The following is a 25,437-nucleotide window of genomic DNA, read 5'->3' on the forward strand; positions in this document are numbered from 1 at the left end:
TAGTCTATACAGTCACTTCAGCCAAACATAGAGAGAGGGGGGGGGGGGCTGCTATAGCACATGATGATGAGCTCAGATGTGAGAGAGGAGGCATAACATGATACTAGAACGGCTCGTTCACAAATGTGCAACGACAGATTAAAGATGAAAGGGGTCTGAGGGCTCGATGGGGGGAGAGGAAGGTGGGGAGCCGACGATTCGTTGAGGGAGACACTGAGGGGAGCCGGCAGGTGGTGGTGGTGGTTTTGGTATAGAGAATGGGAGGAGCCGTGTGGGCGGGGTCTGTTGTCGTCGTCGTCCCGGGGGGCCGGCCAGGTGATGATGTCGGCGCCGTGGTCCGTGCGAGAGCGAGCATTCTCGCGGAAGTTGAGCTTGAAACACTCAATCTGCGGCAGAAAGGTTGGAAGAAGAAATAAAAAAGGGGGGAAGAGAGGAGAAGGAGGTAAGGGAGAAAGAAAAAGACAGACGGGAGAAGGTGGGGAAGGGGGGTGATGTTGCGGGGGGGAGGTTGAGATGAGGAGGGCAGAGGGATAGTAGAGTTAGATGCCTGCAAGATAAGAAGTCAGGAGACGACGGTGTGATCAGGAGCTTTGGACGGCAGACAACATGATGAACACAGTACAGACAGAGATACACGTTTACACTCAGACATGGAGACAAAAAGTGTACTTGTCCTACACAGTATGCTAACTTTCAGGTGTTTCCCGGCAACAGGATATAGTTTGGCATGATTGGCTTTTACCTGAGCGTCCCAACAGCAGATGGGGCCGGCACACACACACACACACACACACACACACACACACACACACACACACACACACACACACACACACACACACACACACACACACACACACACACACACACACACACACACACACACACACACACACACACACTTACTCGTCTCTGGGATTCGTGAGTCCAGAGCCTGGGGCTCCCGGAGGCCCTCACTAGTGCAGGGAGCCCCCTCCTTCAGCCCGTTCTCCTGGGCAGCGGGGCTCCCTGCCTGCCCCGGCTCGGGGCCCGGGGCCACGGTGCCACTCAGGGGGGTCCCGCTCCCCTCTGTTGTCTGCTGGGCTCCCTCATCCTAGAAAACACACAGCAGGGCGTGTCAATCGGTGGGGGTGGGTATGGATCCAACCTGGCTTCAAATCTACATAGAACATATCATTTGTTGTGAAAGACAGATTATAGTTCTGTGCGTAGTTCAGGAAGACAGTCTGGAATAGCAAAACTATTGTGGGGCAGAAGATCTGGAGGTGGAGGTGGATGGCATTCCAGAAAAATAATAACCGGAGTACATAATGTTAAAAAAATGCATTGATCAAAAGCTAATTGTAAATTCAAGTAGATCACATAAAACAAAGCAGATGCAAAGTGTAAAATGTGTATAAAATGTGTTTTACCTGAGCCACAAACCCTTCTGCATGATCTCATAAACATATCTGTAAATGTACCTCGGAGGAAGATGTGAAATGACCTCAAGAGTTGCTACTTCTCACACACATACCTTAAGCCACGCCCATAGCTCCTCACAGGAAGCTGATTGGTCCAGAAACGCATTACTTAAAACCTTGATAAGATGGATTTTGGTGCGACATGTGATCCTGTGATTCTCACGTTATCTCGTGACAATGTGAAAAACAAACAGCTGTGGCTTTCACCAAAGAGGAAAAAGTGCATTTGTTGTTGGGGACTATTTTCAGCGGCGGATTAATCCACATCCGGCGCTCTATTGAGTGTTTGTGGCAGCGGGGCGGTGTATGTGGGACTGAGTCAAAATAAACTAGTGTGTGTGTGTGTGTGTTCACGGTGAAGAAGGAACATGTCACTGAGTGCAACGGTGCAGCTCATTGATGTGTTTTTAATAGTTTCTGGACAACAATGGAGACTTGGAGGCTTTTGATATCATGAGACAGGATATGAGGCGTTGTCTTTCTTTAAGTCTGCACAGCTCTAGAATAAAACATGAGATACCGTCTGTCCCACAAACACAAACACAAAGTCAGAGCATGTTTCAAAGCTCTACACATCTTCAGTAATCAATAAGCTCCCTCAGACGGGTCCCTGTTACACCAATGCTATTTGTAGCTGTCCTTACCATTATGCATCTTCGCTCCACAGCGTGTGGAGATAATGAAACACAGACGAGCTGCCATAGGCTGAGGGGACAGGTGACATCATTTCTGATCCATTTGCCCCCAAAATGTCTCGCATTGCCGAAATCTACGACCATCCCGTCGACCTCCTCTCTCTCTAAACGTGCAGGACAGAGCTGAGCAGACCGGTGCCCCGCAGGGAGGCATCCGCACAATTGCACAACAGCCGGACCAAAAAGGTCAGGAGAAAGGGAGCCGGTTGCTGGTGGAGAGGCTCTGAGATGGTTCATGACAGGCTGTCATCATCATCATCATCATAAGTGATGGCAGCTGGAAGCCACCCGACATCTTTCAGATTACGAACACAGTGATGCAACGAGCACTAAAAACCTGAAACCCCCGAAGTCATAAATGCTCCATTAATCTGCTCAGATAATGACTTGAATCATACTTTAAAACCAAGCTGGGAGTGTTTCACTGCCCTCTCTAACTGACACTCAAGTCTGGCCCCGAACACATATTTCTTCAGCTTCAGACCGTTACTCTGAGCTCCTACATTAACACACGCATTACCTGACGAAGCTACAACAGGTTGGATTAGTCAACATCAGACTAATGAGAGGTTCTGTCTCTGCATTTCTCTCCGTGATCTTTTCACTGGTTTTTGAAGTGGGCGGGGCTCGGAGAGAAACCGCTGATAGGTCACATTCTTCTCCGCACCAATCAGGATGTATTGATGCATATTTGTAGGAACCGTCATTTGCAGTGAAACCTGATTCCTCTTCACTGTGATTGGTCGGCTCATAAAAATAAATGAAGCTCTCTGCAGTCTGATCTCACCTTGATGTCTCCTCCACCAGGTGAATGGCTCAAGTTGTCCACGGAGCCCACTTTGGACTGAGCCTTTTCCTTGAAGCTCACTTTGTGGGACTCGACCTTCACGACCCCACCGCCTGCAGCGCACACACGGACAATCAATGAGAATCTCACACATTGCATGCACGGACACAAGCTAACATATGCATGAGCCTTCTTTACAGTAAACCCGTTCATCATGCAAAGTCACACATTAGCAAATCTTATGTTCTTATATGTTTTCATAAATGTTTGACACCAGTGATGATGATATCCACATTGATGCACTGCTCTGTCATTGGAGGACAAACATGTCTGCATCAAAAAACTGCCATGAAATTATATATATATATATATAATGTAAAATAATATATATACATATATATATATATACATATATATATATACATATACATATATATATTATTTTACATTATATATATATATATATATATATTATTTTACATTATATATATATATATATATATAATGTAAAATAATATATATATTATATTTATATTTATATTATTATTTGACATTATTAAATCAGTCAACATCCTAATAATCATTTATAATTATTTTAAATATATATACGTTTATATTTTCTGTATACTCAATGCTAGGGGGATTTTTCTGGGATGTCAATGATTTGCAACAACTGTGCAGGAAACCAGGAAAATAGCAAATATTTGCCCCATAGGATGAAAATGGATCAATCTGGTGGAAAAACTTTGAAGCCTTTGAAGTTTTGAAGCCTCAGCTCTAGATTGACAGCCTGATATAATAGAATATATGAGTTTATACTGGCATGGCCGTCGGATCAAAGATTGTGGTTTTAATGGGTGTCGATGCGGCCATCTCTTTAAAGGCTCTGAGTGTCTGTATTTTGGCTACACAGTTCATTATAGACTCATTAGTTCTATCTAGGTACTTAATAAACTCAGTGGACACAGAGATGGAGCATCCAGCAGCTTTTGAGCACCGTGCATTTAATAAAAACATTTCCCACTCACCAGGCTTGTACTTGATGTTGTCCTTGGATCCACACTTTGATGTCACCTTACTCAAATCCACCTTCTTGTTGAGGATCTGCACCTGTCGAACGTCACACAAGCTTTTTTATCCCGAGTGATTACTACACTGTGCATGGCTATGGGCCCTTTCACGGCTTCATTCACACCTTGTATTACCACCATTAGGATAAATCAAATGGTGGAACGCACACCGTCCTCCATGTTGCGGCCATCGTGCAAAGACAGAAGAATTCAGATTGCATCTCTGAGATCATGCTGCTGCCGTCACTGCCCAACTTTGAGAATCCAAACTAATTGCAAAGCCGTGGTTGATTCCAACAGCAACAACACTCATTTAAAAAAAATAATCCTATGTGGTAAAATCGCTTTAGATATGTGCTGTAAAATACCACGCGTCACAAGAAGAAGCTCGGGACAGGACGGCCTCCTTTCAGGACAACCAGAGATCCCACATGTGGCTCTCTCTCCGTGGGGATCCTCTCCTCACACAACCGGACGGAGACGGAGACCATCGGCGCCTTTATCGCTTGACTTTGTCATTTGTTTAGTAAGTTAGTGACAGGGGAGGACAACACAGGGGGACTTTAAGGAAGCAGGGGACTGTGCAGCGGGTTCTGGGGGAGGGGCGGGTCCATAAGGCTTGCTAGCATGCTGTCCAATGATTCCAAGGGTCCAAACGAGAGCAGCACTAAGTGTTGGAGGCCGTAAGTACTGTAGCTAACTCAACTTTTTATAAAGGCAGACATCTTTTTTATACTGTAGAACTGGCTCTCTTCATATTTTTTCATTTTTAGGAGCAAAGAGTTGAAAATATTATATTTCTTCTTTGCTCCGTTGTTCCTTTTAGCCAGGTCATCAAGCCAAGTTTGTGGGACTAGTTGGCCGATGCGTGTGAGCTCTGGTTGTAGGCCAGGCAGTACTTACATTCCCTCCACCAGGGACGTGCTTCATATTGTCCTTGGAGCCCAAGCGCGAGGCGACGTGGCTGAAGTCCAGCTTTTTGGAGACTATCTGAACCTACATGGACACAGCATAGCAGCAAGAGGGAAGAGGAGAGCCAGGGGAGGACGGGGAGAGGAAGTGGAAGGAGGAGAGGTGAGAAAAGAAAAGAAGAAAAGAAAGGAGAAGGGGAGAAGAAGTCACCATCAAGGGCAGGGTTGGAAAGGAAAGGACAGGAGGACAGGGCAAGGTTCACCTGGACAAATACAACAAATATCTGAAATGTCCTATGTGCGCTTGATATCGACTGCTGGGCAGTGAAGCGGTCTGACATCTGGCTTGTGTTATTTGAATAGCGACGGTGACAGAAATCCAAACGGACAGAAAGATACTTGAACGTCGTTTCATCCAAGTCTGGTGAAAAAGGAAAGCAGAAGCTACTGAACGCCACACAAACAATACGTTAACCCTCTGAAGCCCAAGCAGTTCTGGGGCGTTTCCTTTAGTAGAAGTAGAGATAACTCAAAAATGTCTTTGTGCAGAATAACAGTTACAATGCCATAAATCATAAAAAAGGAAAAATCATGGCTTCCTAGTGGAGCTGAGGAGCTCAGAGTTTATCGTTTTTTACAGGATCTGTTTAGAGTTAACGGTTTATTTGTGGCAGAGTTTTAAATGAGACATGTAGAATTAAATGTTTTTGATGAAATATCACAATTTGAAGCTTAGTTTTGGTTGCTTTTACTGATGGAAGCGCTCGTCACCCTTGATGCGTTTGAGGACCGACGGAAAGACGAGAATCCGTTGATAATGAGGGTTTCTACAGCTTCTGGCTGTGATAAACATGGTCGTTTTGGCGATTGTTTAAAGAAAACATGCTTTTCCATCTGGCCGGCGGGTTTTGGGGTTCAGAGCACACACATGCAACACAACACATCCGTCCCTGTTGAGTAGAATCCAGAGGACCTCAGAGCACGTTATTAACAATGAATGACCAGCGACAAAAGCAACATCGATACTGTAGTTCAGAGACAGGTTAGACTGAGATGTTAAAGACCGAACCTGACACAGAAAAACGTTTCGGAGTCAATTGTCTTCTTCATTGAGACACAGACACACAGTCACGGCCACAGCTCGGTGCCATGACAGTCATCTCAAGTGAACCAACCAGCAGGGGCGCTAGTGCGGCACCGAGGATGTGGAACCTCACCGTAGCAGTGGCCCTGTGCTTTTGCACCCACATCATAAATTGTGACGCGGAGTGCACCGACTGCAGCGCGTTACTGTACATCAGTGTCAGGCGAGTGAGACGGCGCTGCTGGCTGTTTGCTACTTCAGGGCACGTCACTGCTGAAGGAAAGATTTGCTGTGTTTACAATAGGAACGAGGAACAGGATTTAGCTCGACCACTGAGCGACAGTCGGAGGCCACATTTTGGACAGGTGTCCTTTAAAGAAAGGAAAATAGATGTTGAAGGAAAACACTCATGTTCTACACGTTTCAATGCCTTTGGGATCTGGTGCAGCAGACGGGACCTCAGCTCCGTCTGCATGTGTGTGTGTGTGTCCACACTTGTCACTTCAGCGCGACCTGCCTGATCGGATAGTGATAAACACATTTCATATCCTATAAATCCTTCACAATAAAAGCCCCCCATTATTCTTGCTGCTCACTCTTCCTCCCTGCAGTATCAATAGCCGTATAGAATAGAATAGCCGCTAACAAAGCAGCGCAAATTTGGCGATGAGCACATTTCATTTCCTATAAATTCTTGGTCCAATAATCCAATAAAAGCTTTTATTTTCAAGCGGAAAAATCAGGAAGTATGTTTTCATCAGCAGGATCTTAACAGGACTCAGACAGCAGGTCTCAGATGAGCTCCAGCCCCGATGCTCCTCCTCTCTTCCCTTTGCTCTCCTCTGGAGAGGATCTCCAGCGTGGGAGGAAGATGATGGAGACGTACGTTTGATAAATTGTATGGATTGTGTCGACATGCTGTCCACACCTCGATAAGATCCAAACCCAATGAAAGCAAGACTACCGGGGCATGTGGTCATGGCCGACTGGAGACCCAATGCAAGCTAGATCCCATCTCTGAGCGTACAGACTTGACAGTTTCTATGTCCTGGTGCAACCACGGCCTTATCAGCATGCAGCAATTTGGTACGACAAAAAATGAAATGATCCAACACATGAACTTCACGTCAGATTTTGTCGTTTAAGCTGTGATATCGTTGTGTTTGTACATGTGTTAACATAAGCATAGTGCTTCTTTTAAGCTGTATCTGTATCCGTCTCCGGGTAACACTTTTGGAATATGAAGATGTATATTTGAATAGAGACATAATGTTTTCTAGATGGCTGAGCGGAACCCTGGACGTGGAGTAGAAAAGCTGTAGTTTGCTTCAAATGGAGCCATTTTGCACAAACCAACAAAAAAATATGAAAGAAAAATGATAAAAATATGTGGGAACATAAAAGTCAGAGGCAGAGAGAGTGAAAGAAGGAGGTGGAGCGTGTGGTGATGGTGTGGAGGAGGGGGAGGGGACTCACTTTGCCCTGGCTGGTTTCTTTGGAGGCGGCGGCCCTGCTCTGAGAGGTGGATGACACCTGGGGAGACAAGACCCATCCCGGGTCAGCGACAACACCACACAACAACACACAGGGAGAGGAGGCGGTGCGAGGAGGAGGTATGAGGGCGGAGGATGAAAGGTGGAGAAAGAGTGGTTAGAAGATCAAGGTGGGAGTAAAAGAAGATGGAAAAACCAGGTGAATTAAGGAAGCCAAAGACCGTGAGAAAGGAGTTGCAGACTGTATTCGACTGTAGCTGCTGAGGAGAATGTACTAGCGACCTTGTGCATCATGCTGACTATCAATGTTTTACACTACAGATAAAGTGGTATGCATTTACTGGTTATTATTTAAGAATAAGAGCATCAGAAACAAGTGTAAGTGAGGAACGGCAGGAAGCCAGTGTCGCATGTTAAACAGATCTTGAGGCTACATTGCCTGTTAGTTGAGGGGCGGCCAGCGTCAGAAGATTAAAGCAAAGCACCCGTCTAGAGGTGTGACCGCTGCAGACGGTCGGACCTACCTTCCCTCCTCCGGGCTGGTACTTCATGTTGTCCGTGGAGCCGATCTTGGAGCGGGCGTTGCGGATGTCGGGGGCCGGTGCCGTGCTGGGCCGAGCCGTGGCCCTAGAGGCGGCGGTGGTGGTGGATGAGGAAGTGGGCCGAGGGGTGCGGGGCAACGTGGGCTTCTTCTCTGGTACCGCACCGGTGGTGGTGGTGGAGGAGGAGGGCGTGGCCGGTTTGGTTGCTGCGGTTCGGGTGCGAGAGGCAGCGGCCGTGGAAGCGGTGCTGCGGGTGGTGGTGCTGGTGGTGGTCTTGGGCTTGGTAGAGTCTGCTGAGAGTGAGAATGAGAGAGAAAGAGAGAGTCAGGCCGGAGATACATTGTTCATTTATGCATCACATGAACGCGTAGTTTAATCAGAGCTTCATAGTTTGTCATTGCAAAGCTAGATATCTATTTGAATGGTCTCACTTCGGGACTCTGGGATAAAATGTTAATGATGATAATTCTCAGCTACGTTTGAAGCAACAACAAAACTCAAGACACCCAAAGGCATCATACTGAGGACTGGAACTGATGTTGAAATGCATTATGTATTCATAAACGCTCTCTCTCACCAAACCTAAAGCCAAATCACAAAGGATCTCATCCGTCACTTACAGTCGACTGACGGATAAGAAAGTGCCAGAAAGGACAAAGAAAGAATGGTCAGTAAAAGAGAGCTAGAGGGATCATCTTCTTTCATCCACATACGTATATGATGAGTCTTTTGTTTGTTTGAAAAAAACAACAACAATGTAAATGTAAGCATCTCAGTGAACAAGACTGAGTTGCTTACACTTGCACTTCTATCTCCTGCCGGTGAGCACATTTCAGCATCCCTCAGTTGAGCGTGCTGAGCCACACTGCACTTAAAATCTGTCAATTCACATTCTATGCGTCAGCTTTTTTCTTTCAGAGGGCTGCATGCTGAACCGTGCGTCCTGTCATCCCTCTCTGAGAGCCTTTGGTGTATCTCCAGCTCCCGTTAAGACGTGTTTAATTGAGAAAAATCCAGCCGCCGTATCTGCAGGAGCTGCAAACTCCTGTCAACGGCGAGGGGACGGTAATCCACAGGCTGCTGTGGTGAAGGTTTTTTAAACTCTCCAGGGCCTTTCAGCAATAAAGCCTCTCTCTCCCTCTCCCTCTGCCCAGCATTGTCATGCTCGGACAGTGCGTGTTGCAGTGTCACACTCCTGCTGACAGCCCTCATGTTGCCAAAATGTCAACTAATCTGTGGACGGAAGGAGCAAAGCTGTAACTGTGTGGGAAGAGCGAGAGCGAGGGGGGAGGCAAAACGGAGAAGAAGGATTACAGGAGAGGAGAGTGAAGAAGAGAGAGGACATCAATATACGCAGAGATCAAAAGCACAGGAGGGGGGGAGCGCTACGGTGCCAGGTCACATAGCGGCTGGAAATACTCAATTCTAGCTACGACTGTGGCTACGTAAAATCTGTCTGAAAAAAAAAAAAATTTGCGACACAAGGCTGGGCAATAACTCAATATTGTATGTTAATAAAACTTATCGGACTCAGGCAGTCTGAGCTGACTCGTTTGCACCATTTAAGGGCACCATTAGTGCACTGCATCTCGTTTTCTCCACTGGAAGGGGGCTCTGCTTCTGTGAGGTCATCCAAGAGGGCACGTCATCATATTTTATCTACAATAGTGGGACCTTTAGCTGCGTTTCTTTTGAACATAGGGGCACCCTCCCTCTACTACCATTTTAGGACTTTTGTGTCTGATGTAGGCACATTTCTATTCATGACTATTTAACATTATTACCATGTGATTAATATATATATATACAGGTGCTGGTCATACAATTAGAATATCATCAAAAAGTTGATTTATTTCACTAATTCCATTCAAAAAGTGAAACTTGTCTATTATATTCATTCATTACACACAGACTGATATATTTCAAATGTTTATTTCTTTTAATTTTGATGATTATAACTGAGAACTAAGGAAAATCCCAAATTCAGTATCTCAGAAAATTAGAATATTGTGAAAAGGTTCAATATTGAAGAGACCTGGTGCCACACTCTAATCAGCTAATTAACTCTAAACACCTGCAAAGGCCTTTAAATGGTCTCTCAGTCTAGTTCTGTAGGCTACACAATCATGGGGAAGACTGCTGACTTGACAGTTGTCCAAAAGACGACCATTGACACCTTGCACAAGGAGGGCAAGACACAAAAGGTCATTGCAAAAGAGGCTGGCTGTTCACAGAGCTCTGTGTCCAAGCACATTAATAGAGAGGCGAAGGGAAGGAAAAGATGTGGTGGAAAAAAGTGTACAAGCAATAGGGATAACCGCACCCTGGAGAGGATTGTGAAACAAAACCCATTCAAAAATGTGGGGGAGATTCAGAAAGAGTGGACTGCAGCTGGAGTCAGTGCTTCAAGAACCACTACGCACAGACGTATGCAAGACATGGGTTTCAGCTGTCGCATTCCTTGTGTCAAGCCACTCTTGAACAACAGACAGCGTCAGAAGCGTCTCGCCTGGGCTAAAGACAAAAAGGACTGGACTGCTGCTGAGTGGTCCAAAGTTATGTTCTCTGATGAAAGTCAATTTTGCATTTCCTTTGGAAATCAGGGTCCCAGAGTCTGGAGGAAGAGAGGAGAGACACACAATCCACGTTGCTTGAGGTCCAGTGTAAAGTTGCCACAGTCAGTGATGGTTTGGGGTGCCATGTCATCTGCTGGTGTTGGTCCACTGTGTTTTCTGAGGTCCAAGGTCAACGCAGCCGTATACCAGGAAGTTTTAGAGCACTTCATGCTTCCTGCTGCTGACCAACTTTATGGAGATGCAGATTTCATTTTCCAACAGGACTTGGCACCTGCACACAGTGCCAAAGCAACCAGTACCTGGTTTAAGGACCATGGTATCCCTGTTCTTAATTGGCCAGCAAACTCGCCTGACCTTAACCCCATAGAAAATCTATGGGGTATTGTGAAGAGGATGATGCGAAATGCCAGACCCAACAATGCAGAAGAGCTGAAGGCCACTATCAGAGCAACCTGGGCTCTCATAACACCTGAGCAGTGCCACAGACTGATCGACTCCATGCCACGCCGCATTGCTGCAGTAATTCAGGCAAAAGGAGCCCCAACTAAGTATTGAGTGCTGTACATGCTCATACTTTTCATGTTCATACTTTTCAGTTGGCCAAGATTTCTAAAAATCCTTTCTTTGTATTGGTCTTAAGTAATATTCTAATTTTCTGAGATACTGAATTTGGGATTTTCCTTAGTTGTCAGTTATAATCATCAAAATTAAAAGAAATAAACATTTGAAATATATCAGTCTGTGTGTAATGAATGAATATAAGTTTCACTTTTTGAATGGAATTAGTGAAATAAATCAACTTTTTGATGATATTCTAATTATATGACCAGCACATGTACAGTGGGTACGGAAAGTATTCAGACCCCTTTAAATTTTTCACTCTTTGTTTCATTGCAGCCATTTACTAAAATCAAAAAAGTTCATTTTATTTCTCATTAATGTACACTCAGCACCCCATCTTGACAGAAAAAAACAGAAATGTAGAAATTTTTGCAAATTTATTAAAAAAGAAAAACTGAAATATCACATGGTGATAAGTATTCAGACCCTTTGCTGTGACACTCATATTTAACTCACATGCTGTCCATTTCTTCTGATCCTCCTTGAGATGGTTCTACTCCTTCATTGGAGTCCAGCTGTGTTTAATTAAACTGATTGGACTTGATTAGGAAAGGCACACACCTGTCTATATAAGACCTTACAGCTCACAGTGCATGTCAGAGCAAATGAGAATCATGAGGTCGAAGGAACTGCCCAAGGAGCTCAGAGACAGAATTGTGGCAAGGCACAGATCTGGCCAAGGTTACAAAAGAATTTCTGCAGCACTCAAGGTTCCTAAGAGCACAGTGGCCTCCATAATCCTTAAATGGAAGAAGTTTGGGACGACCAGAACTCTTCCTAGACCTGGCCGTCCAGCCAAACTGAGCAATCGTGGAAGAAGAGCCTTGGTGAGAGAGGTAAAGAAGAACCCAAAGATCACTGTGGCTGAGCTCCAGAGATGCAGTAGGGAGATGGGAGAAAGTTCCACAAAGTCAACTATCACTGCAGCCCTCCACCAGTCGGGGCTTTATGGCAGAGTGGCCCGACGGAAGCCTCTCCTCAGTGCAAGACATATGAAAGCCCGCATAGAGTTTGCCAAAAAACACATGAAGGGCTCCCAGACTGAGAAATAAGATTCTCTGGTCTGATGAGACCAAGATTGAACTTTTTGGCGTTAATTCTAAGCGGTATGTGTGGAGAAAACCAGGCACTGCTCATCACCTGCCCAATACAATCCCAACAGTGAAACATGGTGGTGGCAGCATCATGCTATGGGGGTGTTTTTCAGCTGCAGGGATAGGACGACTGGTTGCAATTGAAGGAAAGATGAATGCGGCCAAGTACAGAGATATCCTGGAAGAAAACCTCTTCCAGAGTGCTCTGGACCTCAGACTGGGCCGAAGGTTCACCTTCCAACAAGACAATGACCCTAAGCACACAGCTAAAATAACAAAGGAGTGGCTTCGGAACAACTCTGTGACCATTCTTGACTGGCCCAGCCAGAGCCCTGACCTAAACCCAATTGAGCATCTCTGGAGAGACCTGAAAATGGCTGTCCACCAACGTTCACCATCCAACCTGACGGAACTGGAGAGGATCTGCAAGGAAGAATGGCAGAGGATCCCCAAATCCAGGTGTGAAAAACTTGTTGCATCATTCCCAAGAAGACTCATGGCTGTACTAGCTCAAAAGGGTGCTTCTACTCAATACTGAGCAAAGGGTCTGAATACTTATGACCATGTGATATTTCAGTTTTTCTTTTTTAATACATTTGCAAAAATTTCTACATTTGTTTTTTCTGTCAAGATGGGGTGCTGAGAAATAAAATGAAATTTTTTGATTTTAGCAAATGACTGCAATGAAACAGAGTGAAAAATTTAAAGGGGTCTGAATACTTTCCGTACCCACTGTATGTGTATATATATATATAATATATATGTTTTTCATTCGGCTATGTGTATAGTAGAGTTTCCTTTGAGTGTGACCTGTTTCTGTTTTATGTGTGCTGTGATACCTGTAGAAGTCCTCAGAGCGCCGGGCTTCTTCTCCTCTCCCGGTTTGCCGTCTGTCTTGGGGGCTGAAACACAGATGGTGAGCGGTGTAGTTTTTGCAGAGGGCAACATGTGTGGATAAAAAGCACAGAGCTAAAAATACCAAGCATCAAAAACGTGCACAGGCGTATCTGTGTGCATGTTTGTTTGTGTGTGTGTGAGTGGCTGCCATTACCCAGAGGCCTTCTGGCTGCAGTGGTGGTTGCGGTGCGAGTAGACAGTGCCGTGCGCGCTGATGTAGCAGTTTTATTGGCTGCTGTTGATGCGGTTCCATTTTTGGTGGCAGTGGTGGAGCCTGCTGAGGTGGTGGTGCTGGCCTTTGGCACAAGGGGGCGCCTCTCTGTAGTTGTCTGGGGAGGAAGAACAATAAAAAAACACCGGAGATGTCAAGTGAGGAGAGGAAAGGAAGATTGATGGGTGATGGCGAGCAATGTCAGCAGCGGTAAAGGATGGAAAAACCACCATCAATGAATCAAATGCTGTTAGCACCAAAGTGGGTCATAATACATCTTTATATTTGGCTTCTGTCATCAGTGACTGCACTGAGAAAATCAGGTCAAAGACCCGTTGCGTGTAACATTTAGATGCTCCCTGAATACTGCAAATTTCATTCAGCGCCATCATCACCCCTACGATGACTCCACGCTCCACATACAGCCGAGCCATCCCAGCCACACTGCACTGAGTCACCCCGTGGCCTCGGGCGGCGAGAGGCTAAATAAAGGCTCTTCATTTTTAGCGGTTGTGAAGTTCACGCGTGTTGCAGTTAAGGAGGCCACTGGACGAGGGTGACAGAAGGCTGACGAGTCTTTTGAGAGCACAGAACATGAATTAGTGACATGAAGTAATCAATGAGTCAGGAGGACGTACTGACAGAAATGCCCAGTTTTAGAGATCTATCCTTGCAGCCTGCAGCCTCAGTATTATGATATTGATCATGTGACAATAGACTCATTGGGCAAAGTATAACATGACATAACAGTTGACCCACACAGCGGTCTAATAAAACTAATCTTTTTAGCCATTTTTCACCTTTACTGGAGACTTTGAAGTGTGAATACAAACAGGAAACACAGGGGAGCTGGTTGGCATGGCACGAACCCCTTAACCACCAGTCCACCAGGAAGTCAAATCTTAAGATCATGGTAGCAGTTTGTGGAAGTTTCAATACCCACATCATTAATCATTAAGGGGAAAAATCAACACAACATGTACTCAGACGTACATACTCAGATCTTTTAAATACTACAGAGTAAAAGTCCTATTTTCAAAATTGTACTCAAGTAAAAGTATCACGATACAGAATGTCCTATTTCAGAATAACATAAATTATATTCTTGGATTATAGCCCCCCGCTGCTACTCTGTCAAAGCTAACATGGAGTCCACACTGTCACTAACTGCACCTGAAGACATTTACATTTTTGGAAAAACTAAATTGCAGAGAGAAGCCGATAAAAGGGTCTAGAGGATACATCCAGGATGTCAAACTGATGCATCAGTGAAAACAGGTTGAAAAGATAAAGACAGAAGCTAAAGCTACAGATCACAGTGTGACAGTGAACCTGCTGATCCAGACAGAAGACAACGTCATGAAGGAACAGCAGTGTTCCTGTAAAGCAGGGAGCTCTTTGTTCACCGTTATCATTAAAGAGATAAAGCAGCATGTGTACACATTCAGTTTACCTTAAGTGGCCAGCACAGCATAGAAGTGCTAACGCTAGTTAATAGAGCTAACATACTCTGCTAATGTTAGCTCCACAGGTTTCTACATAGAAACACTCCTCTCCGGGTAACGAGTATCACTATTACACAATTAACCATGACCAGCTCCACATCCACTCATGAGTCTATGGAACAGATCCAAATAGTTGTCGGACCCTTGTCAGAGCGGGCTGATGCTACGCTATGATTGGCCAAGCTACATTTAAGGGGAGGGTCAATTTATTAATAAAGTCATTAGCAACAACGTACAAAGCTATTGTTAACGATGGTGTTTTTGAAAGTGTAATCTATTTCTGTCCGAGTTGTTTTAAAGAAGAAGCACTCTGTGTTTCTGAGGTTGGACTGCAAACCCTGAAGCTGCAACCTTTGACCAAGAGTCATCAAAGTGTTGTGTAGCAAATATAGGGTTAGAAGTGTGCTTTAAGAAATTATAATAGTGTTTAATGATTCATAATTAAGAAATCATAATTAGAAGTGTTTAGGAATTCATAATTCGAAGTGTTTAAGAATTCATAATTAGTCATAATTATAGGAGTGTTTTAGAATTTATAGTTAGAAGTGTTTCTTAGTATAATTAGTAGCACCTCTTACAGGTGGAGAATAATATGATAGCAAGTACTTGGAGTTTACCATCTATGCTTGTAAAACGTGTGAAGTTTTTGCCAAAAGTTGCAAATCCTTATCTTTATATAGTATGTTTAAGAGTAAGGCGTAGGGACAGACCGAGATTTCTAGACAGGCAATTTCAGCGGACGCAGAAGGAGCAGCCCCGTGCCTGGGTCCTAGCTGGCTGACGCGAGAAGGAGGAGCCAGCTGGAGTTAGCCAATAGGAACTAAGATGGACAATATGGGAGGGGTTTTCAAACTGTGAAGAGGGAGCCAGAGAAAGATTCTGTCTCTTGCTCCTGTTCCACCGCGTGGGTGGTAACGCTTTCGGGGTGAGGCGCGGGTCATATTTTATAGATACTGTAAATAATGTACTTCACTATGCAATTGTTTTAGCTTCTGTAGTATTAAATGCTTGTGATTACAATTGAAGCCAGCTGACTTTGTAGCAGAGGCTGGATCTCATGCGGTTTCCCCACAATCTAACAGTTGTGATAAACTACTGTGAGTCTGTGCGCGCTAAAAGGCACGTAGACCAGATGGTCAGGAAACAGAGTTTTTGAGGGTCCCAAATCATCAAAAGCTAGACATTTAACATTGTTTGGTCACACTTCATCCAAACCCATTATGGGCCTCTGACGGACGTCCTGACAGCCGAACATTACCTTGGGCCTGACGTCCCGTGCAGTGGTAGTGGTGGTGGATGATGCTGGGCGGCTGGTGGAAGTGGTGGAGGGCCGCTTTGGACCAGCGGCGGCCGTGGATGGGGCCTTGGTTGTGGTTGTTTTTTTGTCTGAGATGGAGGTGGTGGTGGAGGATGCGGGGCGCTTAGTAGGAGCCGTGAGCGAGCCACCGGCAGCTGCAGTTCCCAGACGTGTTTTAGCAGCAGCAGCGCCCGGTTTGGTCGCCCCGGCAGCCGGCTGCGACGCAGGGCCAAAACATTCAGGAGCGATGGAGAGCAAAACGAGGAGGGAAAGCAAAGGAAGGCAAAAGAATAAGGAAAACGGATGATAACGCCGGGAGGTTAAGCAGCATTAAAGTAGAAATCATATGGCTCTTTCTGTGTCAAATTACATTTTTGTTTATATTTGTGATTTTGTTCAAACCTTATGCATATGCTGTTTGAGCGCAAACAATACGTTTCTGTTAAATACTTGTTTTTATTTTAAGAATTGCATATTTTTTTGCGACTCAGTCATGTAGAGTCGGCCTCGTATCTGTGCCTTTAAATCATTTTGACTGTACCCCAACCACATTTAACTGCAGTAGTAACTGTGTCTGGAGAGAAAGAAAAGAAAGAAAAGGATTCTTGCCTGAAACAGTAGCAAAACACTGCAATTCTCAAAATTCAACCAAAATATTTTACAGAACTTTTCAGCATATACATGAGATTTGCAAAAAATGTCAACTGTAACCACCTCCTGATTTGACACGGAATGACACTAATAATTAGCATTGCTTCTGTTGTTTAATGTATACGTTATAAATGTGAATATACGTAACATGAAATAGCTGAACAAGGTGTTTTTGTACTTATATGCAGTCGGCATAAAGGAAGCAGCAGACGAAGCTTTAGCGGCATGCGTCAAGAATGTCTTTTTCTGCCATTTAAACCTTCAAAATGTATCAGTGTATCAAAACCCAAATCATTTCAGCTATATCCCTCGATCAAGGCGATATCTGAGGTGGTTTCATTTTGAGTCTCTTTGTTGTCATTTTCTGCTCGTTGTGGTTGTTTTGTCTATTTGAAGTCATTTTGAGTCTCTTTGAGGTTGTTTTGAGTCTCTTGGTACGAGTATAACATACCAAGTATACATTTTATAGTTGGCTCGGGGGCCACTGAGCCCTTGGGCGTGTGCCCGGTAAGCCCGTTCAGCAATCCATCCAAGCAAGAGATGTACGAGGTGTCAAATGTTGATGGTCTATTAAAGATCAAACTAGGCCGTACCTCACAGTGTGTCCCTTTAGAACAATAAATATTAAAACTGGTCCTACAATACTGCTCGCCATAACAAATAAAACCCTATTAATTTACCTTGATTTCCAGGTGGGAAATGGGCACGAGTCTGTGTTCAGTATAGAGTCTATGGATCCTATCAGTGTGTCAGTGTGTAAGGAGAAACATCCCGTAGCTTACAACAACTCCTACCTTTGTCTTCCTGTCTGCACTTGCCAGGTCCCTGCTCAGTGGGGCGCTGCTTCCATTGGTTGCAGGTTTTGCTTTTTTGGCCTTCTCTCCTCCGTCTGCTCTTGCAGCCTTGTCCTTCTTGTCGTCCTTTTTCTCCACAATCTTTTTGTTGGCCTGCACTTTGTCCTGCTTCTCCTCCTTATCGCCCTTCTCCGTCGGCTTCTCCGTCGGCTTCTTGGGCTCTTTCTCCGCTGCCTTGGCTTTGTCTGCATCGGCCTTCTCTTTCTTGGCGTCTCCCACGTCTGGTGTCGCCTTTGTCTCCGTGTCGGCCTTCTTCTCCAGCCTGTCAGAACTGGTATCTAGCTTGACGGGTGTCGGCTGCTGCTCCGGGGTCTTCTCCGCTTTGTCCGTGTGCTGCTCTTTGCCATCCTTCATCTCTGTTTTCTCAAGCTTCTCAGTGTTTTCCGTTTTGTCGTGCACTGTGGACTTTTCATTTTTGTCTACTTTTCCCACATCCTCGGTTTTCTCCACTTTTACTACTTTCTCCGTCTTTGCCAATTTATCCTGTGATTCTTCTACCTTGTTCATTTCTGCCTTCTGCTGAATTGACTCAACTTTCTCTTTTTCCTTTTCTGTCTCCTTCTTTTCATCCACCTTCTCTGTCTGTTTCTCCGTCACCTTCACTTTGTCCATCTCTTTCTCCTCTTTAACTTTCCCTGCATCCTTCATCTCCGTCTCCTTCTCTTTCACCCTCTCCTTCTCTTTCTCTGCCTCCTTCTCCTTCTCTGTCTGTTTCTCCTTCTCCTTCTGTGTCTCTGCCTCTTTCTCCTTCTCCTTCTGTGTCTCTGCCTCTTTCTCCTTCTCCTTCTGTGTCTCTGCCTCTTTCTCCTTCTCCTTCTGTGTCTCTGCCTCTTTCTCCTTCTCTGTCTGTTTCTCCTTCTCCATCTCTTTCTCCACCTTGGCTGGAGTCTCGCTGATTGCGTATTCCACCTTCACGCTCTTCTGCTCAGCTCTATCAAACAGAGGGTCGAACAGGTCCACGTCCTTTACTTGGTCCTCCGGCTTCTCCTCCTCCTTCTCTGCCTTGGCCATCTTGTCGGATTTTACTGGAAAGACAATTGATTTGAATTAGAAATCACAGCAACATGTCAGATAAACAAAAGGCCTCTTTTCCAATTTAAAAACACGCACAGTTACCGGCAGCAGTTCACAGAGAGCTGCAGAGCATCGTCCAGTGAATCAATCAAATCACTGTAAAACACGTGCGTCATAAAAAGGTTATATTTCACACTGGCTACTTGTGCCAATTTCTGCCCTCTTGGAGACGACACAGGTCTGTTCACCAGGTCTGTTCTAGCGTAACGACTTGTGAATTCTGCCTTCTAATTCTAGTGAATACACCCCTGCACCATGCTCCTAAATACGCAGCTTTCTCTGCTCAGCTAAACATGCTGTGACCATCTTAGAGTGATTTGTTATAGTCCGTCTATAATCTATGCAACGCTGTTGATACTGTGTGCTGGGTAGTTTCTCCAAAAAATTCGTCCAAATCTGGTCATGTGGACATTAAGTGAAATGTTAAAGTGATTTGTTGTTGCATATACGTTTGATCTAAAAGAAACAGAGGAAAATGTCCTGACATTTAGTAGGAAACGCTACACACATTCAGAGACAGCCCTGCTAAATGTCAGGAGCAAAAATGTTTGGTCTCACTTGGACAGATTTTTGGTTGCATGTGCAAAGCAAAGGATGTTTGGTCTCATCAGCATCAATGATTGCACGCCTGCTTGAATAAGAACATGTAGCTAATTTCCCTTTCATGGTTCTTTGGATCCATACTGGCATCAATAGAATCACATGAAGATAGAGGTGCTAATGTCTGGATGAGAGCCTCCAGATCATCAAGCAGAGGATGGAAACTAGCTGATGAGAGGAGTCCTATATTTGACTGTCATTCTTCTTGAAGGGGTTCATGGAAAAATAATAACGCTGATGGACACAGAGTACGGAAGAATTCAGGAGAGTCAAACACTTGAAGCCCGAGTTTGTAAAAGAAGTGAAGTATTTCAGACCTGCTTCTTTGACGTAAATAAAAGACCAAATACTACAAATGTGGACGGCGTCGCTGCCCTGCCAAACCAAAATATGGTGCAATACCAACAGAGCAAAGGAAGATAGTTCTCCTCTGCCGACTCACTGAATGAAACATCGGCCATCCTTGGGTGATGATGACCCAACAATGGGGTTAGCGGAGCGCGGTCAGAGCTGCTAACTCCAGCTGTGTTCCAGTTTGGGAGCTGGATCCTCTGATGTCCACATGTGTAAATTGAATACAACATAGTAGAGAAAAGCGTGTCCTGTGCGTCCTTCCAAATCCACAATCCATTGTGCGCCTGACTCAGAGAAATGTACGTCACACAGACGCCTGCTTCCCACCTATGTGGATGCAAAATGTATAAATGTGCTTTGTTGTTGTAAAAAGAGTATTCTATGAACGAGGATAAAGACATGGTCTATTTCTGTAGCTGCACATGGGTTGAGGAAGGTTAGGACTCAAGCCCCCAGTTTGTGTTGTTTGTGTCGATAGTTTAATAAAACAGACAACTGAAGTTGTACCACAATTTGTCACGGGGTGTGGTGGAGGACTCAAATGCAGACAAGACCAGAAGTAGAGTGAAGCAGGTATTTAATGAATAGTGAAATCAGAACAGGAAACTTACAGGAACACAACAGAGATGAGGGGGAAATCCAGCAGGACAAGGCAGGGCAGGCAGACGGGGAAACCGGGAAAAGGACGAGCCAAACAGACGGGTAGACATGACAATGATCTGGCAGTGAGTGAGTGAGAGGCAGGGGTTTAAATAGAGGCAGGTGAGGGGAGTTGTGCTGATGAGGAGGGAGGCTGACAGGTGCACTGAATGAGCTGATAGGTGAGTGAGAAATAAAGAGACAGGAGAGAAGGGGCAGAGCTGTGACACAATTCGATTGGACATTCTGAGCTTCAGTAAATATGGAGAGTGCAACATCAGAAATGTTTATATTAATGGATTTGTCACTCCTGGTATTTCTCTTTGCATTATTCCCATGTGGGGGATAATCATCCTCTAGGTTTTGGAACTACAGTTCCCATGATCTGGAAGCTTTGGGGGGGGGATGTACACAGGAAGTACGATGTTGCTATAGATTCAGTTACTGAGTGAGTTACTATGTCTGCTGCAACTTCAGCCCTGTATTTTTATGCCTATATTACTTTACATTTTCACAAAAAGGAAATTTGCAGCTTTTTTTTAACGGACATTTATTTTTTAACAGGTAAATAAAGAGAGCCTCCCCCAACCAGTGGAGTGGCAGTTTACCACTGTCCAAAAATGTCATCACTTCATCATTATATCCTACTGGAGACTTGTGTACACTTGTGATAACGAGTGACCTTTGACCACTAAATTCTAATCAGTTCAACTTTGAGTGCAAGTGGACGGACGTTTGTGCCAAATTTGAAGGAATTCCCCTGAAGGCGCTCATGAGATATCACGTTCACTAGAACGGACGGACAGACGGAAAACCTGAAAACATAATGCCTCTGGCCACGGCTGTCGCCCACGCGGTGGGCATAAAGACATTGAAATCAGTGTGAGGTGTTTCATCATCACATCAACTCGTCGCCTATTCTGACTGCAGGTTTCTCACCTGCCACGTTGCACACAAAAAAAGAGTTCATTTTACGTCAGAGGACTTTGAATTAGGCATATGATGATCAAAGGAAGAGCAAAGATCTTCGATTCCAATGCTTTAGAGTCCGCGTGGGAAATAGGGATTAGCAGATAAAGAGGCGAGTGGGCAGACTGAAGGAGAGGAAGCAGTCAGGAGTATATGGAGGGAACACAAAGGTGAGAAACAGAAGAACTGCTTAGGAATGAATACACATTCCCTTTCTTATCTGTTCTGCTGTTCAATTTTGATATTACCTTCTGTTTCATTGCTACTTCAAAAAATGGTAACATGCCAAAATTGACCTTTGAAAAAAGCAAGGGACTGAAAGAGATAGAGGGAGGACAAGAGGCGGCGGAGAGGAGGGAGGACAAGAGGCGGAGGAGAGGAGGGAGGACAAGAGGGAGAGGAGGGAGGACAAGAGGCGGAAGAGAGGAGGGAGGACAAGAGGCGGAGGAGAGGAGGGAGGACAAGAGGCGGCGGAGAGGAGGGAGGACAAGAGGCGGAGGAGAGGAGGGAGGACAAGAGGCGGAGGAGAGGAGGGAGGACAAGAGGGAGAGGAGGGAGGACAAGAGGCGGAAGAGAGGAGGGAGGACAAGAGGCGGAGGAGAGGAGGGAGGACAAGAGGCGGAGGAGAGGAGGGAGGACAAGAGGCGGCGGAGAGGAGGGAGGACAAGAGGCGGAGGAGAGGAGGGAGGACAAGAGGCGGAGGAGAGGAGGGAGGACAAGAGGGAGAGGAGGGAGGACAAGAGGCGGAAGAGAGGAGGGAGGACAAGAGGCGGAGGAGAGGAGGGAGGACAAGAGGCGGAGGAGAGGAGGGAGGACAAGAGGCGGAGGAGAGGAGGGAGGACAAGAGGGAGAGGAGGGAGGACAAGAGGCGGAAGAGAGGAGGGAGGACAAGAGGCGGAGGAGAGGAGGGAGGACAAGAGGCGGAGGAGAGGAGGGAGGACAAGAGGCGGAGGAGAGGAGGGAGGACAAGAGGCGGAGGAGAGGAGGGAGGACAAGAGGCGGCGGAGAGGAGGGAGGACAAGAGGCGGAGGAGAGGAGGGAGGACAAGAGGCGGAGGAGAGGAGGGAGGACAAGAGGTGGAAGAGAGGAGGGAGGACAAGAGGCGGAGGAGAGGAGGGAGGACAAGAGGCAGAGGAGAGGAGGGAGGACAAGAGGCGGCGGAGAGGAGGGAGGACAAGAGGCGGAGGAGAGGAGGGAGGACAAGAGGCGGAGGAGAGGAGGGAGGACAAGAGGCGGAGGAGAGGAGGGAGGACAAGAGGGAGAGGAGGGAGGACAAGAGGCGGAAGAGAGGAGGGAGGACAAGAGGCGGAGGAGAGGAGGGAGGACAAGAGGCGGAGGAGAGGAGGGAGGACAAGAGGCGGAGGAGAGGAGGGAGGACAAGAGGCGGAGGAGAGGAGGGAGGACAAGAGGCGGAGGAGAGGAGGGAGGACAAGAGGCGGAGGAGAGGAGGGAGGACAAGAGGCGGAGGAGAGGAGGGAGGACAAGAGGCGGAGGAGAGGAGGGAGGACAAGAGGCGGAAGAGAGGAGGGAGGACAAGAGGCGGAAGAGAGGAGGGAGGACAAGAGGCGGAAGAGAGGAGGGAGGACAAGAGGCGGAGGAGAGGAGGGAGGACAAGAGGCGGAGGAGAGGAGGGAGGACAAGAGGCGGAGGAGAAGAGGGAGGACAAGAGGCGGAGGAGAGGAGGGAGGACAAGAGGCGGAGGAGAGGAGGGAGGACAAGAGGCGGAGGAGAGGAGGGAGGACAAGAGGCGGAGGAGAGGAGGGAGGACAAGAGGCGGAGGAGAGGAGGGAGGACAAGAGGCGGAGGAGAGGAGGGAGGACAAGAGCCGGAGGAGAGGAGGGAGGACAAGAGGCGGAGGAGAGGAGGGAGGACAAGAGGCGGAAGAGAGGAGGGAGGACAAGAGGCGGAGGAGAGGAGGGAGGACAAGAGGCGGAGGAGAGGAGGGAGGACAAGAGCCGGAGGAGAGGAGGGAGGACAAGAGGCGGAGGAGAGGAGGGAGGACAAGAGGCGGAGGAGAGGAGGGAGGACAAGAGGCGGAGGAGAGGAGGGAGGACAAGAGGCGGAAGAGAGGAGGGAGGACAAGAGGCGGAAGAGAGGAGGGAGGACAAGAGGCGGAGGAGAGGAGGGAGGACAAGAGCCGGAGGAGAGGAGGGAGGACAAGAGGCGGAGGAGAGGAGGGAGGACAAGAGGCGGAGGAGAGGAGGGAGGACAAGAGGCGGAGGAGAGGAGGGAGGACAAGAGGCGGAAGAGAGGAGGGAGGACAAGAGGCGGAGGAGAGGAGGGAGGACAAGAGGCGGAGGAGAGGAGGGAGGACAAGAGGCGGAGGAGAGGAGGGAGGACAACAGACGGAGGAGAGGAGGGAGGACAAGAGGCGGAGGAGAGGAGGGAGGACAAGAGGCGGAGGAGAGGAGGGAGGACAAGAGGCGGAGGAGAGGAGGGAGGACAAGAGGCGGAGGAGAGGAGGGAGGACAAGAGGCGGAGGAGAGGAGGGAGGACAAGAGGCGGAGGAGAGGAGGGAGGACAAGAGGCGGAGGAGAGGAGGGAGGACAAGAGGCGGAGGAGAGGAGGGAGGACAAGAGGCGGAAGAGAGGAGGGAGGACAAGAGGCGGAGGAGAGGAGGGAGGACAAGAGGCGGAGGAGAGGAGGGAGGACAAGAGGCGGAGGAGAGGAGGGAGGACAAGAGGCGGAGGAGAGGAGGGAGGACAAGAGGCGGAAGAGAGGAGGGAGGACAAGAGGCGGAGGAGAGGAGGGAGGACAAGAGGCGGAGGAGAGGAGGGAGGACAAGAGGCGGAAGAGAGGAGGGAGGACAAGAGGCGGAGGCGAGGAGGGAGGACAAGAGGCGGAGGCGAGGAGGGAGGACAAGAGGCGGAGGAGAGGAGGGAGGACAAGAGGCGGAGGAGAGGAGGGAGGACAAGAGGCGGAGGAGAGGAGGGAGGACAAGAGGCGGAAGAGAGGAGGGAGGACAAGAGGCGGAGGAGAGGAGGGAGGACAAGAGGCGGAAGAGAGGAGGGAGGACAAGAGGCGGAGGCGAGGAGGGAGGACAAGAGGCGGAGGCGAGGAGGGAGGACAAGAGGCGGAGGAGAGGAGGGAGGACAAGAGGCGGAGGAGAGGAGGGAGGACAAGAGGCGGAAGAGAGGAGGGAGGACAAGAGGCGGAGGCGAGGAGGGAGGACAAGAGGCGGAGGAGAGGAGGGAGGACAAGAGGCGGAGGAGAGGAGGGAACAAGACGAGGGAACTGGGCCGTAAACCTTTGAGCGGAATGAAATGACATTGTTAGCTTACATAACGTGGAGCGACCCCAGACCTGGAACGGTGACAGACATCAGACCAGAGTGAACACTAATAGGTGACTATCTACGAGAAGAAAGAGAAACCTGACCTCAATAAAGTGAGACAGCGGTGTGACAAGACAAAGGAAAGGGAACAACAGAAATGGGAGCAAGCAAAGTAAACAAAGAAGGCCTTCGTTTTTTATTAAATGTAAACAATGAGAGGCTCTGGAGATCAACTTGATCCTCTAATTACTGCAGAGATGTGATGTGTGTCAGAGCCGTCGGTAAAAATGGCTTTATTTAAGGAAACAGCAGGACGTGTGACCCAACCATAGACTGCATGTAAGGAGTGGACGTAGTAACCGCCACATCACCCTTTGGTTTATGGACTGCCGTTTTGAAGACGCAAGTTCTGCATTTTGGAAGTCACCATTTGGGTTTTAAGACCTTTTTAGTCGACTTAAATGTTACAATTGACTTTCATGAAGTGAAAATCTACTGTGAAAGGGTTAAAGTTGTAAGACGAAAACACAGACGACTCCCAGACCAGACAACGGCGTGGTTGTGACCTGTCAATCACCGTGTAGCCCCGCCCTAAAGCATCCCCTGCTTTATGGTCTGTTTGACTCTAAATGGACCATAATGTACTAAATGAACATCATGCTGTATTGAAGAAGACTTGAAACTAGAGATTGAGACCATAAACTCATGTTTACAATGTTTACTGAGGTAATAAATCAAGAGAGAAGTAGAGTCATTTTCTCATAGACTTCTATACA

General features: G+C 47.0%; 1 protein-coding gene across 5 annotated transcripts in view; it reads right to left on the bottom strand.

Moving 5' to 3' along the window:
- Positions 1 to 245: 245 nt before the first annotated feature.
- The window catches only part of LOC142943723 (uncharacterized), a 96,872-nt gene continuing 71,680 nt past the window's right edge, over positions 246 to 25,437 (bottom strand). Inside the window, exons 8-18 of one of the 5 annotated variants that reach the window (XM_076085413.1) lie at positions 17,692 to 18,776; positions 16,208 to 16,462; positions 13,388 to 13,562; positions 13,176 to 13,238; positions 8,028 to 8,338; positions 7,487 to 7,543; positions 4,919 to 5,011; positions 3,974 to 4,055; positions 2,946 to 3,058; positions 907 to 1,093; positions 407 to 547 (exon numbers count right to left, since the gene is read on the bottom strand). In XM_076085413.1, coding sequence (XP_075941528.1) covers positions 540 to 547; positions 907 to 1,093; positions 2,946 to 3,058; positions 3,974 to 4,055; positions 4,919 to 5,011; positions 7,487 to 7,543; positions 8,028 to 8,338; positions 13,176 to 13,238; positions 13,388 to 13,562; positions 16,208 to 16,462; positions 17,692 to 18,776 — 2,429 coding nt within the window. In that variant the 3' untranslated portion in view covers positions 407 to 539. Of the gene's footprint in view, positions 387 to 406; positions 548 to 906; positions 1,094 to 2,945; positions 3,059 to 3,973; positions 4,056 to 4,918; positions 5,012 to 7,486; positions 7,544 to 8,027; positions 8,339 to 13,175; positions 13,239 to 13,387; positions 13,563 to 16,207; positions 16,463 to 17,691; positions 18,777 to 25,437 lie in introns of those variants that run through there. The other 4 variants (XM_076085410.1, XM_076085409.1, XM_076085412.1 and 1 more) reach the window with 4 other exon arrangements.

Source organism: Anarhichas minor, unplaced genomic scaffold, assembly GCF_050575085.1.
Source record: "Anarhichas minor isolate MPS153535 unplaced genomic scaffold, ASM5057508v1 ptg000155l, whole genome shotgun sequence".
NCBI classification, from domain to species: Eukaryota; Metazoa; Chordata; class Actinopteri; order Perciformes; family Anarhichadidae; genus Anarhichas; species Anarhichas minor.